General features: G+C 46.3%; 2 protein-coding genes across 6 annotated transcripts in view; one reads left to right on the plus strand and one right to left on the minus strand.

Annotated features, from left to right (window-relative positions):
- The first annotated feature begins 7,750 nt into the window (after nt 1-7,750).
- Lyrm2 (LYR motif containing 2) lies at nt 7,751-10,819 on the plus strand. The gene is made up of 3 exons (XM_028872752.2): nt 7,751-7,849; nt 8,183-8,323; nt 8,702-10,819. Exons 1-3 carry the CDS (start codon nt 7,805-7,807, stop codon nt 8,780-8,782), a joined length of 267 nt encoding a protein of 88 aa, XP_028728585.1. The 5' UTR covers nt 7,751-7,804; the 3' UTR covers nt 8,783-10,819.
- A 2,223-nt stretch (nt 10,820-13,042) lies between these two features.
- Ankrd6 (ankyrin repeat domain 6) overlaps nt 13,043-17,603 on the minus strand; it is a 157,198-nt gene continuing 152,637 nt past the window's right edge. For all 5 annotated transcript variants that reach the window (XM_037202483.1, XM_037202484.1, XM_028872755.2 and 2 more), the window contains 2 exons: nt 17,413-17,539; nt 13,043-15,793 (listed from right to left, as the gene is read on the minus strand). In XM_037202483.1, coding sequence (XP_037058378.1) covers nt 15,249-15,793; nt 17,413-17,539 — 672 coding nt within the window. In that variant the 3' untranslated portion in view covers nt 13,043-15,248. The remainder of the gene's footprint in view (nt 15,794-17,412; nt 17,540-17,603) is intronic.

Below are 17,603 nucleotides of genomic sequence, written 5' to 3' on the forward strand. Positions count from 1 at the left end.
TTGCCTGCCACGGGTAGCCAGGGGGTGGGAGGAGCTTTCCCTCACAGATGCTGCCACATGGCAGATGAAGAGGGGGTCCAGCTATCCTGACAATGGGCTCAGCTCTAGTGTGCTGCCCAGGGAAGGTGCATGCCCATGGTGAGGGGTGGGGGAAGCTTTCCTGCTGCAGTATCCAGCAAGGGGCAGGGCCAGCTACTTCAGTCATTCTTAATGGGATATGAGGACTATGTAAGGAGTGTGGGAATTGATCCTATCTGCTAATCAGACCATACTAGCCCAGAGACTTCTAGTTTAATGGTAAGGGTGCCTGCCTTACTTTCTGTGGTCCATAAGCTGCTGCATGCAGGCTTGGCAGCAGAGGGAAAAGGATAAGCTGGCAGAACCACATAGAGTGGTTTAAAGATCTGCTTTATGACATAATGCTTCACTCACATTGCATTGACCACAGTTCTTCCCAACATGTCTAGCTGAGGAGGGGCCTCCCAAATCGTGCCTATGGAGAATGATTTCTTTGCCCATAGGGTAGCCCCTGGGGTTTGGACAGAATTCTGATAAACAGGTGCCATTTCAACTACGGCTGTCATTGGAAAGGGAATGACGAGTTTTGAGCCTCCCTCCCATCCCCAGCTGCCCAGTCTGGCCAGGTATTTTGCCCGGATAGCTAAGTTCTGATATTTAAGGGAATGAGCAGCACAGTCTGCATGTTGTCATCTTATTAGGATAACTTCCATCCTCATAGTCTCAAAGTCACCTCATTAAAAAGGCCTTGGGAGGTGAGTGTGGTGGTGCAGTGCACACTTGAGAGGCAGAGGCGGGTGGGTCTGAGTGCCAGGACTATGTAATATCAGAAGACCAGTAAAGCCGTGAAGGTGCAGCGAGGCTGATCGTTGGTGTACTTGAGTAGTCATGGGTTGCATAGTGTGGCAAGACGTCATTGTGTGAGTACAATCGTGATACTTAAACAGCTATGAGGTTAATCAGAGTAATTTGAAAAGACCAAGTATTGTCATCTCTTGTTAACTGACAGTGTTTGACTATTCAGATGTCTACTAGAGCTGCACTTGGGTAACAGACTTTAAATATAATACTATATTCAAATATACTGTATTTGAAATATACCGTGTTTAATATACTATATTCAAATATACTACATTTGAATGGTATATTCATACATACCTTTTTCTTTCTTTATTTCTTTTTTTTGTTTGTTTGTTTGGTTTTGGTTTTGGTTTTTTTTTTTTTTTTTTTTTTTTTTTTTGGTTTTTCGAGACAGGGTTTCTCTGTGTAGCTTTGTGCCTTTGCTGGGACTCACTTGGTAGCCCAGGCTGGCCTCGAACTCACAGAGATCCACCTGCCTCTGCCTTCCGAGTGCTGGGATTAAAGGTGTGCGCCACCACCGCCTGGCTGGTTTTGGTTTTTTGATACAGGGTTTCTCCATTTAATAGTCCTGACTGTCCTGGAACTCACTTTGTAGATCAGGTTGGTCTTAAATTCACTGAGATCCGCTTGCCTCTGCCTCCCAAGTGCTGGGATTAAAGGCATGTGCCATCACCACCTGGCACATATACCATTCTTTCTCAGCATTGTCTGTATGTCTGCTTACCATTGCATAGCCCAACTTGGTGAAGTTCTACCTGTGCATCTCTGTAAAAGAGGCAGAGCATTCTGTCCTGTCCACCCAATCCCAAATACCTGGCAACCACTTCCCAAATTACCACACAGAGGCTTATATTAATTATAAATGCATGGCCGATGGCTCAGGCTTATTACTAACTAGCTCTTACATTTAAATCAACCCATTTCTATTAATCTATTTATTGCCACATGGTCCGTGGTTTATCCTCTGGCATCTTGTTCCTTAGGCGGCTGGCTTGAGTCTCGACTCTGCCCTTCTTCATCCCAGTCCTCAGTTTGATTGTACTGTCTAACTTTATCCTGCCTTGCCATAGACCAAAACAGCTTTATTATCAACCAATGGTACCAACACACACACATTCACAGTGTAGAGAAGGATCATTCCATAGCACATTTTTATACTCCATCCAATCCCAACTAGTCATCCGTTGAGTGTAACTTCTGGACATACATCTTCCCTTTGCCTCTGACTATACTGCAGCTGGAGCTCTTTCAACTTCCAGCCTGACATTCCAACCAATTGTTTGTCTTTGCTTATTCCACTTCTTGCTACTTGTGACATCCAAGTAGCTCTTCTCCAGGTGAAAAGCCTGTCAGAAGCAAGGTGGAGTAACGCATGCCTTTTAATCCCAGCACTTGAGTTCCTGGACAGCCAGATCTACATAGTGAGCTGCTGTCTCAAAAGAAGAAAACCCCTTTAGAGCTCTATGAGAAGGCTAGGCAAGCTTCCTCCCTTGCCTGGCTCTCCTGTCCCCTCCCTCCCCACCGCTGGTGACAGCAGACCAGAGTTGCTGCAGTGTGCCCGTGTCCCTGTGTTGCCTGGACTCCTTCCTGAAGCGACTCAAGTAATGCCATCTTGCCCACTAAACGGTCCCATCCACCTTGGCAGCGCACTGAGGAATTTCCTCTGACCAGATGAATGAACAAAATACCTGCTGAATGTATAGCCAAAACCTGGTTCCCTTGACTGACAATAATGTCATGGGTTTTGTCTTTAGAAATGCTGTACCCTGAGCTTCCGTGCTCAGAGCCTCTGTGGGGCAAGGGCCTGTCCTTGGTCCTTGGCTAATGAAGGACTCTAAATTTGGCCTTATTATGTGTGTGAGTCTGTAACTTTCTCATCTGAACTTGAGAAGCCCCAGGGAAATTGCCCCCTCCCCACAGGACTTAGCCTCACTCCAGACCTTCCCAGCTAGGGAGGAAGGATGTAGGGGTGGGAGTTGGGCTGAAGACATTCCGTGCCTCGCACTGAGTCCAGAGACAGCTGTAATGTCCGCTGTACTCCCGGACAAAATAGATTGAGTCCTTCTGGTTCTGAATTAAGTGTGTTTGAATTCAGTTCTGGTGGAGAAGGCCAGGCTTCCTAAGGAGCCTTAAGGTCTAAGAAGGCCAGGCCTCCTGAGGAGCCCTCTTAAGGTCTGGGTAGGAAACCCCTGACAAGAAGCCGACCCTTGTCCTCTCACACGATATTGGGACACCAGTAGAGGACCTAGGATTCTGATTCTGCCTTCCACGAGTGTTTGGGAGACCTGGGTTTTAAATGGCTGGCTGGCCAGACTGTAAGTGACTGGATGCATTCTGGACAGATTTCTGCCCAGAGGGTAGCGTTTTTTGTTATTAGTGTTTCTGTCTAGTCTCCTTTGGTTCTGTCTCAGGGAAAGAGAGCTGGTCTGTTCTCCAAGCTCACTTTGACTTAGTGGTGACCAGAAGCCAACCTGGGGTATGTGCTTCACCTTTTAGGGAGCGATCTGCTGCCCTTGTCTCCTTTGGTCCAGGAGTTGTGCTAATTCCTTTTCAGGATTATATTGATGGTTCCAGGAAACTGGCTTCAGATCCTGTTTGTCTTTTGTCTGAGATCTCCCTGGCCGCCTCTTCCTTTCCCTCCCAGGCTCCATGCCTCTCCTCACTTGGTCCCTCCTTCCCAGCCTTTTCTTCCTCTGCTCTCCCAGCTCTCCACCCCTCAGCCTGAACGCAACCCTCTCATCCCCATCCTTCAGCTCCTGCACACAGTTTTGCTGAGAGCCCAAACCCAGTCAGCTCAGTTCCTGCTGTATGACTGGGGTCTGCCCATAAAGTCTCACCGGCTGTGTGCTTGGGATTCTCTTGCCCTGGGTCTGTGTTCTGTCTTTGTTTCTACACCACCAAGCCTGGGGCTGCTTGCTTTTGTTTCTACTTTTCAGTATATAGAGAAACAAACATCTTTTGGGTATGTTGCGGCGCATGCGCGTCTTTCAAAACAGAGCTGCTCCCTGACTTGGAGGGGTAGGAGGAGCCTTGTGCACATAAAAACAGCTAAGAGGTTAAAAGATGTTTATGTAATTGCAGGTGGTTTAGCTCTGTGAGTACTTCCCTCTCTTTTAAAGCTTTTGCTGAAATGCAAACTTTCAGGATCTTTTAAGACCATGGCAGCCTGAGGAAGGTGTTGGGGGGTTGGGGGGCTGTAAAATTCCAAGAAAAAAAAATCTGCTTAAAACTGCAACAAATCCCAGCACGGGCAGGTGGATCTCTGAATTCGAGGCCAGCCTGATCTACAGAGAGAGTTCCAGGACAGCTAGGGCTACACAGAGAAACCCTGTCTCCCAAACCAAAAAACCAAAACAAACCAACAAACTTGGAACAGAAAAGATTGATAGTTAAAAGTCTGTGTACAGGTAATCTTAATTTGTGACAGTATGCCATGTTCTTGTCACTGTTCTAAGGCTGTGAAGAGACACCATGACCAAGACAATTTTTATCAAAGAAAGTATTTAATTGGGGGCTTGCTTACAGTCTCAGAAGCTTGGTCCATGATCATCTTGGCAGGGAGCATAGTGGTTCGCAGGTAGACCTGGTGCTGGAAAGTAACTCAGAGTTCTGCATCCTAATGATCTGCAGGCAACAGAGAGAACTGGATCTAGCATGGGTTTTTGTTTTGTTTTGTTTTTTCCGAGACAGGGTTTCTCTGTGTAGCTTTGCGCCTTTCCTGGAGCTCACTTGGTAGCCCAGGCTGGCCTCAAACTCACAGAGATCTGCCTGGCTCTGCCTTCCGAGTGCTGGGATTAAAGGCGTGCGCCACCAATGCCCGGCTTGGGTTCAACTCTTAAAGGAAATGAAATTTAACAAAAACAAAAACAGAAAGAAAAAAAAAATCCAGGCATGGTGGCACATGCCTTTAATCCCACACTCGTGTGACAGGGGGATGGGCTCTTTTGCCCGTATCCTAAATGTCTGGAACAACAGAGGTAAATTACTCTGCACTCGATGTCTCCCAAACTGACACAATGGGAACCATGTGCCTCAGCCTGCCACCTGACTATTATGGGACTTGCATGCTAGTTCAGGTGGCCATACCCTTTACCCTGGCTTCCAATTCTCCTTGTAGGAGAAAAAACTCATCCCAAGGCTGAGAGGTAATGACTTGATTCTGTATAAAGTTCCCAACAGAGTTTTAAATAATATTAAGACAGAGACTGTGCCAGAGCCAGTCAGCACACCAGGCTAAACACTTAAGTGACAAGTATCATTCTGTGGCTCCCAGGTAAAGAAAACCACACTGAGAAGGAAGAAGCCCAGACTCTGAAAATCCACCCAAACCAGCCTCACCTTCCAGACACCACGGGAACCAGCTCCAGCCCTGCTCTGGCTATAAAGCTGGAAGCCAATGGGTACACACAGCCGAAACTAAGGAATCCGGCAAGGGACATGGAGATGGGGTCACGATCCCCCTTCCTCTCTTTGGACTCCTGGTAATATTGGCCATAATGTTTCCTGTGGGCCTAGTCCCAATGGCTGTATCTAAAAGTAATAGCTTTGTAAAAAAAACAAAAACAACAAAAATTACCTGATTTATGTATTGAGTTACTCCTAACTGTGTCCAAATAGCAGTTGGCCCTTAAAAATGATAGATTTGAGAGGACCAATCATCTCTGGTTCCATAGCTTGTTTGATTGGAATCCACACCTTACTCACAGGCCCATGGGCCCTTATATCCTCCTCCTCCTCTGTCTAATGATCCTGAGGAGCTAGCACCTGCCCTCTCACAGAAATCAAAGGTTTCTATTTGATCTCTATTCTTCACTAAGAAGAGGAATGAAGTGACCGAGGTAACGCCTTCACGCTGACTCCATCTTGTGTCTGCTCAGGAACCTTTCCAATTCCTTAACCCCGTGAACAGTCACATCCACCTTGGCAGCATGTTCAGGGCTTTCCATGGCTCAGATATAATAACCAAAACATCTGCTGATTGTATAGTCAAAACAAATGTGACCAGGTCCCCTGACCTACACCTGACAATGATGTCACTGTGGTTTTATGGTTTTTTAAAAATCCTGTACCCTGAGCTTCGGCACTGAGAATTTATAAGAGGAAGGGCCTACTTTCAGTCAATTTAGTGACACTGCATTGACCTTACAAGCTTTCCTATCCAAAACATAAATCTCTGAGCCAAGAAATTTATGTCCCTATGACAACGGCCTGTGGCTAGCATCCGTGTTTGTAGAGGAAAAGAATGTACAGAATACCTGTTCTCGGCGCCCAATTTATAGACCCAGCACTAATTCAGAATTCCAATAAATATTGCCAGGTGATGCGGAAACAGCTCAGTACCTTTCCGAGGGTTATAGATAACAATAATAAAATAGTCTAACAAGAAACTACTGGATCTGCCAGACACCCTGTAGGGTAAAAGGGCCAGGAAAAACACCCTGACCCTGACTTGACCCCAAGACCAGGGCCAAAGGACTTGAAATCCCACCCATCGCTGAGCTTGCCCCAGAATCAGGCCACAAAACTCCACCGATCCCAAGCAACCCCAGAAAAGGTTCCCCTCCCTGCAAGAAACACTATATAAGCTCTGCATTCTGTGGAGTTTGTTGTGTCTCATCTTAGAGGCAGCCCCCCTGCTGGATTTTCCCCCTCCAATAAATCTCAAGTGAGGTCTGTAGTGCAGTGTGACGCTGTCCCCAGAGCAGAGGCCAGCTATAACAGCTTTTGAGGGAGCTGGAGTGAGGATGAACTCTAAGACTTTCACTGGGGAAACTCTCCCCCAGCAGAGCAGAGCAGAGCTCTAACACTTGGCTGGACCTGGGCAGTGCGGTAAAACTCCGCTGGCCAGAGCAGATGTGTTACACTTGCACTTGGGAAACCTTTCCTCTGAGCAGAGCTGCAGAGCTTATGATGATTTTGTAGCATTCCTTGGCTCCTCCTCCCATCCACAAAAAAAAAAAAAAAAAAAAAGATAATTTATAGAACATAATACTAGTTTAAGATTAAAACAAACCTGAGCAGATTCAGCCCTAAAAGACCCTCTGGTCAAAAAGATTACCACAATGACCAGGGAAAGTTATGGATTGCATAATGATTTTGAATTTTCAGTCTAGTGGTGGGAAAAGAACTTAGATCCATATTACGCCATAAATAAAAATAACTTTTAGACGGAGTAAAAATATTTAAAGAGAACTGATCAGTACAATACAATTTTACAACAGCTGAGAGTCGAAGATGAAACTGTAAAGTCTCAAAAGAACAAACACGTTAATGTAGAGTATAATGTATAAAGAAATTACCAAGGGCCACTGAAAGGGCGCAGACAGTCAAGGTACTTCCCACCAACCCTGATTACTCGAGTTTATCCTCAAGCTCCCACAATAGAGAAAAATTGAAAAAGCACACGGCGTTAAGCATTACTCATGATGCCTGTGAAAGTAAACACTGAGAATTAGAGTTACAGGCATCTGGAGCTGTTCTGAGTAGTTACATATGACACACAGCGAGGTGTGTGTTGTCGGGGACAAAAAAAAAAAAAAAAAGCCAGAGGCCCCATGAGTAGGGAAAGAGCACGGAACCGCAGCGATCGCGGTGACTACCGGCTGCAGGGTAAAGCTCAGAGGAAATAAAAGCGTGCAGGATGCAAGGTCAAATGGCTACTTTAAAGGTCAGTCTTCGCAGTTACACATCAAGGGTGCTCAGAAAGCGCACAGCTTCTCCCCTCCGGTGGAAAGCTTAAGCTCCTAGGTGACAAGCTCCTCGCGGCGTTCCAGCTGGGGAAGCCCCCAGCAGAAACTCAAGACTCAAGCGTCGGCCTCCTAGGAACCGGGCTCGCCCGCCTCCTACTTCCGCTTCCGTGGTCCTGTGGTCCCAGGCTCCCTCCACTTCCGCTCTTGCGCACCAGGCGGCTGCCTCGGTAGGCGGCATGGCGTCCTCTCGCTTGCCTCCCACGGCGCTGACCCTGAAGCAGGTACCCGGGGTTCTCCCGGCCCCGCAGGCCCCCGGCCCGCCTTGAGCGGGGCCCGCGGTCGTAGCTCGGCTCGCGTGGGGTTGTCCCGGGGTCTTTGGAGGCACTCTCCACGAGACCTGGCTCGCCACAGCCCCGGGGAGCCTCGCTCGGCTCGCAGCCTCAGCATCCCGAGGGCGGGGGGTGTGCACTCCCCAAGCAGACCGCCGGCATGGACGTTGATTTTTGTCTTGTTCTGTTTGAGGACCAAAGGGACGCCTGTGGCTACAGTTTGTGTGCTGAGGTGGAGCCGGCGGGGATTCAGTTGTAATTTGCATTTCTCCTTCCCCCGAGCAGTTCATGAGAAGGCAACAAGTCCTCCTCCTCTACAGAAAGATTTTGCGAGCCATTAGGCAAGTTCCAAGCGAGGCTGACCGAAAGTACCTTCAGGACTGGGCCAGGGAAGAATTCAAAAGAAACAAAAGTGCCACGGAAGAGGTGAGAGCGAGACCCTCCTGAGGCCGCCTCCTTTGTCCTGTTGTGTTGTTGAACTTGTGAAGTTTAGCGAACATCTTGGAGTAAGCCACTGAGGTGGCTCGTTTTGATCACTGCTGAATCCCCCCTGGTATTTTAAATGTGTTGTGCAGCAGCAGCAGCTGGCTTTGCATGTGTTGCCAAGCGTCTGGCATGCACTTCCCACTATTGGTTTCTTGTTGGGGGTGCCTTTGTGTAGGGACTGAATGTAGAGCCTTGGGCATGGAGAGCTGCCACCTGTCACCAGCCGTTGTTGGTTCTTGAATGTAGCAGATAAAATGCTAGAACCGTGCCATGGTTAACCTGGTAAAAGCAGTGACTAGTCTCCCCTTTCTTCTACAGGATACAATCCGTATGATGATTACTCAAGGCAACATGCAACTAAAGGAATTAGAAAGGACATTGGCTTTAGCAAAATCTTAACTGAAAGGTTTTCAGATCCCATGCCTTTTGCACAGGCTCAAAGCTACCGTCACAAAGCACCTGTAACACATGGAAAGATGATCACACTAATCACGAATGCTCATCAAGGCGTTAACATGTCCACTGCGGTGGCTGCGATTACAAAGTGAACTGATGTGAAGATGGAAGCTTGGAACCATGCATTGCTCAGGTGAAGGTAGCCTATCAGCAGCCACTTTGGAAAACAGACTATTAGGTCTTGAAAAGGTAACAAGATGGGGTTGTAACAAATAGGTCCAAGGCCAAGAACCTGAGTTTGACTCCTGGGACCCACATGGTGGAAGGAGAAACCACCACAGAAAGTTGCCCTCTGACCTCCACACAGGCACTGTGGCACATAAACAAAAACCAAAAAAAAAAAAAAAAAAGTGACACAGAATTACTTCAAATTTCAGCAAGTCTTGGCTTTAACCAAGAGAACTGAAACTGAAGCCATGCCTATAGAAAGTGTATACAGAGTTTGTTTTTGTTTTTGAGATAGGTTTTCACTTTGTAGGCCAGGCTGGCTTCAAACCCGGAGATCCACCTGCCTCTGCCTCTTGAGTGCTTGGATTAAAGGTGTGTGCAACCATGACTACATGAGTTCAGCATTCTTCATGATAACCAGATACTGGATTCAGAATATCCATTAACTGGTACTTGGGTATATCAAATGTAGTGTGTTGTACAATAAAATATTATTTGCAATAAAAATGAGTGAAGAACTGCCTCATGCTCCCCATGGGTAACCTTGATAACACTGTTAAGTTAGAGGAACTAACTATAATGCCTCTGCCTCTGCTTCTGCTTGCAGTGGGTACTGCCTTAGGCTGTGGATAGGACAGAGCTGCTTGGAGGGACTCAGAGGATAACAGAGTTAGAGTGTGTCGGCTTTACAATTCTGAACATTCTAAGAATATACTGACATCTATTTGAGTGAGAGAATGTGATCAAGTTCACAGACACCCTTAGTATAAAACTGGGGGATGCCTTGTAATTCACAGTGTACATTTCTCCATTTGCTACAGGAAACACTCTAATGAAAATGTTTATAGCAGACACAATTGTGTCCAAATTTTAAATCAGCTAGAGTCAGATCTGTAGTTCTCCTGCTTTGAAGGTAAGGTTTACAGTCCAGGGAGATAAATGTTTTTGGTTAGAAACAGGAGAGCTTTGTGCCTTTTTCAATAAACAGTTTTTAATGACAAGATACAGGGTATGTGTGGATTTTACTGTACCACCTTTAGACTGTAAAAGTATGGTATGTCGTGACCACTCTGTCTCAAGCTGTTAAAGAGATGAGATCATTGAAACACCAAAAAGAGGAGGGAAGACTGGGCAGTTCCTCAGCTCCGGCACCCAACATCCTTGTGGAACACTGAATCATCAAGAAAGATGCTTGATACACTGCACTTTCTTCAAAAATTGGGAAAAAGAAATACATCACAAAGTTGGCATCAGGACACTAGAGATAAAGTTTTTACACCATTTAGTGAAATACGTGGAAGTGGAAGCTTGTTGAAGAGTCTGAAGTTATCCTGGAAGCAGAAGTCCATGCCCCATCAACTGAATACAGATGCCAGATTGGGAACCTGACTAGTGTCCTGTACTGGATGCCTGGAAAGGTGTTGCAAACTGTGCTTGACCTGTATTCCCCTGCACAGCACCACCTCCTGGAGCCTTAGGGTCCCATGCACAGTTCTGCATGAGAGTGATCGAATTCAGCATGTTTTTATAAGCCAATCTTGTTTGTTTTTCAAATACACCGCCTCTGCAAAAACACCTAAGGAGCATTTGTGAACAAGTTTTGAGTTTTTTGTTTTTGAAACCAGGCCTCCTGTCCTAATCCTCCATCCTCCACCTTCTAAGTGCCAGCGTTGTAGATGTGAGCCACCATGCTTTCTGTGAACAGTCTTGAAGGGAGAGGAATTTAAGTATTCCCTTGTATTGCTGTGGGATGTCTTTCTGTAGGCTGTGAATATGTGTGGCTCTCATTGGATAATAAATAAAGCTGTTTTGGCCTATGGCAAGAAAGCTTACAGCCAGGCGGCAAATCCAAGCAAGGTACAGAGAGAAGAAGGGCAAGAGTCGAGAGATGTGAGCCAATGCTCAAGGAGGAACAAGATGGCAGCAGACTGGTAACGCCACGGCAACATGGCAACATATAGATTAATAGGAATGGGTTCATTTAAGAGGAAAGAGCTAGCTAGCAAAGGCTGAAGGCATAGGCCATACAGTTTGCAATTAATTTAAGCTTCCGAGCTGTGGGACCACAGAGCCAGGTGAGACCTAGAAACTTCCAGCTACATTGTGTAGTCTGGCTGACATTCAGATTCAATTATAGACTCTGAGTAGGTCTAGGATCTTGAAACTAAACAACAATCATGAGATGTGGATGGTGATGGTTAACTAGTGTATAGAGAATTCTTTAAAAGCACATACAGCTGTTAAGAGCCCTAAGGCAAGCTGGGGTTCAATTTTGTTTGTTTTGTTTTGAGCTTACTATGTAGCTCTGGCTGGCCATGAACTCAGAGATCTTCCTGCCTCTGCCAAGTGCTAGGTGTGTGCTACCACACTCTGCCCAATTATTTTTATAACAGGTAAAACACTTAGGATGGGATTGCTTTCAATGGGAAAAGTTAATGCAACACCCAGCTTTCCCTTCATCTCTGAGAGACAGTTCTACTTTGCTCACTTAGGTGCTTTGATTAGACCCTCTGGTTTAGAGGCCAAGTCTTGTTTGGCATTTTTTGTTTTGTTTTTTAAATGATGTATTTTATGTGCATTGATGTTTTGCCTGCCTGCATGTCTGTGTGAGGGTGTGGATCCCTTGGAGCTGTAGTTATAGACAGTTGTGAGCTGCCATGTGGGTGCTGGGAATTGAACATGGGTCATGAGGTTCGTTCAGCAATGTTTTCCTTGGGTACAGGACCACAGTGAAGATGTTGGCCAGCTGGAACTGCTGGTGAAGTTCTCCTCATGAATCCAGTTTATCTGGACTCAGGATTGTACAACCTATTACTGTTCTGAGCATATCCTGCAAAGTGATCTGTTTGAATGTCAAACTCAAACTTGTCCTAGAATTTAAGATGTTTTGATAACTGGCTTTATGCATGTGAACCAACAACAATCCTGTTGTAAAGGCACACCTTTAATCCCAGCACTCAGGATGCAGAGGCAGACAGGCCTCTGAGTTCAAGGCCAGCCAGATCTGCATAGTTGAAACCCTGTCTCAAAAGAGAGAAATTAACAAATGGAAGATTTTACACAAAAGTTTTGTAACAGATCGGTGGCTAAGGCCAGTTTTTAACAGTTTGCTCTGTATCATTTCTCCCCTTTAAAAGGTGCCATCAGGCTGCACATTAACTCATGACACCGCATTGCTGTGGATATGCCAGAACAGTCTGCTGCGGGTGACTGAGGAAAGCAGAAGCTTGAACAGCAGTTACACCAAGTACTCTTGGGAGACACAAACCAGAATAAGGAGAAGGCCATTCCAAACGGAAGCAGCCCATATCTGCCTGGGAAAAGAAAAGGATTATATAATCAGGCCCAAAGAGATTAAAAAAAAAAATAAAAAAGTCACCCTAACAAATCAGAAATCACAAGATTTTAAGAAATTATATTCACATTAAATTTAGAATTTTATGGAGTTGGAGAAATGTCTCAACAGTTAAGAACATACTACTCTTGAAGAGGACCAGAGGTGAGGTCCCAGCACCCACTTGGGGCAGCTCACAACTGCCTGTTACTCCAGCTCGGGGGATCCAGAGCCAAGGAGGCACTGGGCTCATGTTCTCTCTCTCTCTCTCTCTCTCTCTCTCTCTCTCTCTCTTGTCTGTTTTCTCTCTCTCTTGTCTGTTTTCTCTCTCTCTCTCTCTCTCTCTCTCTCTCTCTCTCTCTCTCACACACACACACACACACACACACACACACACACTTAAAATAAGCTTTTTTCATCATTTTCCATTTGTGTTTACTGAAAAATCACTTCATTCCTGTATTTTTTCAGGGTGTTATCCTATCCTGTACCTTATGGAGTTAATATGCTTGCGTTAACAACATGAAAGGGTTCCCCACGGAAACAGATTTCACCCACTTAGTGTTGATGTGAGACACCTGATGTTGACTTTCAACTAGCTGCATTTGCTCTAAGTGGCTGGATGCAGGCAGGCTCTTTCTGGAGGTCTTGAGAGCAGACAGCAGAACAAAGGGGTGTCAATAAGGAGGAGAGTACCAGCAGAACTGGAAACAATGTTTAATGCTTACAGAGAACACAAGTTCAAGGTGACAAAAACATTAGACAACATGCCTTTCACACACAACAAAAAAAGGTCCACATATGAAAACCTTGTGTTTCGGACTCTCCAAATCAAAGTGATGCTAACACATTCATCCATCACAGATATTTACTACAGTGCAATGGATGTGCTAACAGTTACTCCTTTTTTAAAAGGACATTAATGCACAACTTGACTGTTTTATAACGTTCCCCCACAGCTGTTGACACGTTTTAGGCCTCACTTTGAAACATGACCTGCACGAGTATGTGGTATAACCAGTTATTTGTGAAGTGCAGCTGGGCTATTGGCTTGTTTCAGCACGTGGCACAGGCGGAAATACACGCCAGCTCTGCGGTGTTTCCTAATGCGAAGGGACAGTTGCGACAAACCTAACGTCAGTGTTACAAACAAAATGGGGTTGGCCAGGGTGCTCACTCCTTTAACCCCAGAATTCAGGAGGCTTCGACAGGAAGATCGTGAGTTCAAGGCCAGTCTGGGGTACACAGTAAACCCCAAACAACAAACCAACCACCACTTAGGAAGTCAACCCTGTGTGTAAGGGGCTGGCCGGCCTTATTCAATAGCCTGGTCTTTATGCTTAATGCCTTGACAAAAATGTCCAATTCACAGTGATAAGCTGCCTGCTTCTGATGGGTAGGAGGTATATCATGGTCTAGACTTGATGTTCAATTACAGTTGATCTCTGCACTTCTCAACAAGGGTATCTTGAGGTAATAAGGATTCTAATAGTGACAACAACTGCTTGGAGCACAACTCACTGCGCTCAGGAGTTCATCTCTCACTTAGTATTAGGCTGTTCCTAATAATCCGGGGGATAACAAGGGTGATCCCACAGGAGTGAGTGACATCTTGTTGCCAGTCGGGTCACAGCAGGGCTCAGGGGCAAGTGAGCTGAAGACAGGACCCCAGTGAAGGAGACTGGGAAAGGGTTGCACCTCCCAAGACGCTGAGGACAGAGACAGGTCAGTCACAAGAAATAACGACTCACTGGATTCTGTACTCAAAATATCTGCCCTGTTACTTTTACAGAGTCGTCTATATCCTTGGACTGTCATTACAAGGAAAAACGAAACCTTGGCTTGACAAAGGGCTAAGTGCATACTATTACTGAAAGACCGTCACTTCTCTTTGGCTCAATGAACAGCATTTTAGTCACAAGTCATGGACAGTAGTTACTAGGTTCTTAGGCTTAGGGAAATTGACTGAATTTCTGTGCATATGTGGAGTATGTGGAGACTGATAAAAATCCATGATCCGAAGGATTGCAAGAGAAATCCAAGGTCTTGACTAATGTCTTCACCGCCTCAGTCTGGTCCATTATATTCAGTATTCTGATGTCAAGTCAGTTATTTACCTTGATGTTCTTCAGTGAGAGAAGTCAATTCAAAATTAAACTTCCATGAAATTGCCTTAATTCTTTACAAAATACAGAACAAAAGTCTTGAATTCAGAAAGGCAGTCTAAGGTAACTGGCTGGAGTTGGTTCATGAATGTTTTTCCAGTAATCAGCTCAGTTATTTTGGCTAAAAACACAGTAACTGACCAGTGGTTTAAACTTTTCTCATTTGACAAACATTTCCAGTCAGCAATATTACTCCTTATTTACATGACCTTTAAAATTATTTTAAGACATACTGGACAGTGAGATCCTTAAAATGTATTTCCTCTCAAAACCTGATTTTCACCCAGTTAAAGATGAGCATTTGAGAGTTAAAGGGAGAAAAAGGGCTTCCTGCAGCTGAGTCCGGCTCTGCTAGGACCGTCTAGGCACAGCAGGTGTGTTGATGTGGATATGAATGACCACTTGGAGAGTTCCCAGAGAGTAATCTTTGCTTCCGACATACTTCAGATCACTGAATCTTAGACTTCGGCACGTACCCTCTCTTCTTGGTGTGGCTTGCCTTTTATAAAGCTGGCCTGAAGTTTAGACTTAGGAGTGAGGCCTGCGCCTCCTCAAGCTTCCTTCCCAGGATTCAGTGGGACTAGTGAAGTCCTTGTAACTTCAGAGCACAGAAGTCTGTGTCCACAATAGATTAGTGACTTTTTCAAAGGCAGTTCCACCTTGTGCCTGATCACCAGCTCCTGGGACACGGACTTCGCTGTCCCCAAGAAGAACCCCATTGCTTCACCTCGGGGTCCAGGTGTTACTTCTGCACCTTGGTCCGCAGCTTGGCAAGCTCCTCCTCCAGACTTCTGATGTGCTCCTTCAGTGTGGCCTCGTCCTGCTGGGCTTTCTGACTGGCCTGGCTTCGTGCTTCTTCAATTTTCCGTTCATACCATTTTTCCATCTGGGTAGAAACAGCCTCAAAAAAATACTGGGTTAGCTCCAGGGCTTGCGAGGCATCTCGAAGGTCACTGCCCGCTGCCGACGGCTGCTGCCCACAGGGGCTGCTGGCTGCTGGCTGCTGGTCCCGATGCTTGGTCTGCCCGCTCCTCCCAGACTTCTTGGTTTGAGTGCCTTTGTTGACACAGGAGCCAGTCTGCGGATCACACTTGGGAGCCCCAGTCAAGGGGCAGGAGGCTGCTTGGGCCTTGCCCTTCCTCAGCCGGGAGCCCGTGCAGTCCGAGGGAAGCTGTTCCTGCTGTTGTCCCTGGGCAGCAGTGGCACTGACCGCCTTGTCCTTGGGCCTCACAGCCTGGGAGGAGCTGTTGGCAGCGCCCGCTGGCCCTGCAGCTGGTTGGTCTACAGCTGTTTTCAAAGGAGAAACAAATGTCAGAGCATGCCCAGATTTAGCCATAGAACTGGGGTCTCACTCACTTGAGGGTCCTGGAACCCTCAGAAGCTCAGCATTCCTAGGCACCACCTACCCACCCACTGTTCTACCTTTCCGGGCACCACTCACCCACTTCTCTGAGTTTTCCTTCACCTTTTTTCCCTCCTTCCCTCCCTCCCCCCCCCATCTCCAGGATTCTTATCTTAGTTCATCAGGGCTCTCTTGGATTCTATGTTAGCCACAGAAATAGCATACAGGCTGGATTTCTGGCCTTTCCTTAAGCCTGTGCTGTCTGCCCTAGACGTCTCTGGATCCTAAGGATGCCAAAACTTACAACAAAGTGTCTCAGCACAGAAAGAGTGCTGATCTATGAGGAGGAATGTGCCCATGCTCTTCATTTCTGGGACACAAGCCTGTATACCAATTTGTTTTTTTGACCTTTGCTTGTTTGAGACAGGGTCTCACTTTGTAGTCTTGAACTCATGGAGATCCACCTGCCTCTGCCTCCTAAATGCTGAGATTAAAGGCATAGGCCACCACACCCCACCAGCAACTCTTTTTGAGAGGGGTGATTTTAGGGTTGAGAGCAAGGTATGCAGCACTCCTGACCTGCTCAACCCATGTTCTATTCACTACAGCAGTTTCATAGCTAGTCCTCGCAGGAAACGTTGGCTCGAGATGTTTCTCAACATTGCTGGTACAAAGATAAAGCCATGGAGACAGATAGGGCTATATCAAGCACTCTGACCTATCAAAGTCCCCCAGTAGGACCCAATTACCAAGCTCTGCGTGTGTGTGTGTGTGTGTGTGTGTGTGTGTGTGTGTGTGTGTGTGTGTGTGTGTAAATATAATGAAACCATCATTTTGCACCAAATGGACATATGCTAGTTTTAAACATTATCAAGTGTACTTATTGAAGCTCAAGAGTCTTCATTTAAAGCATGTCTTACCACCCAGGGCAAGCTCTGGACACAGGCCACTGCTTCAGAAAGGTTGTAGGGTTAGGTAAAGGCTCCTTGAGAAGGACCAAAGATGGGGAAGGCCTGCCCAGAAGAAAGCTGGTCCTTCATCACCCTCATCCTCAGGATCCACTGACCCCCATTGTGCTCATTGGTTTTTGTGAATCTGAGATAAGCTAGGGTCATCTGGGAAGAGGAACCTCAACTGAGGAAACGCCTCCATCAGATCGTCTATAGACTGTCTGTGAGAGTTTTCTTCAGCAATGGTTGATGTGAGAGCCCGGCCACCGTGGGTCCTCTGACCCCTGGGCAGGTGGTCCCGGGCTGTGAAAAGAAAGCAAGCTGAGCATCATTTCCTTCATGGTCTCTGTCTCAAGGTTCCTGCTTTGAGTTCCTGTCCTGACTTCCCTCTGATGGAGTGTGACCTGGGATAATTAAGCCGAATAGTCTTTCCTCCCAGGCTGCTTTTGGTCATACACCAGGACACACGTCAGTATCCCTTATCTTATTCCTCACTCTCACATGTCTGGAAACTTCCTAACATTTGAACCTCACTGTGTCTGCTGCAGCTCTGGTGCATGCACAATGTTCAGATCAGGAAGGACAGGGAGTGGGTCTCCCTGTGCATGGGTCACCTGGAGAAGAGTCACAAGGAGATGGTGTGGATTTAGCTCTACAGGTCCGAGACTCTCCAGAAAGCCTCAGCTCCAGATTCTGGATCTTCAACATACACCAGGCTTTTAATTCGTCCACCAAGGACACCTAAATTAACAAACAATACACAAAAGATTGGATTTGGTAAGGCTTCTGAATTAAAGCTTCAAGA

Source organism: Peromyscus leucopus, chromosome 2, assembly GCF_004664715.2.
Source record: "Peromyscus leucopus breed LL Stock chromosome 2, UCI_PerLeu_2.1, whole genome shotgun sequence".
NCBI classification, from domain to species: domain Eukaryota; kingdom Metazoa; phylum Chordata; class Mammalia; order Rodentia; family Cricetidae; genus Peromyscus; species Peromyscus leucopus.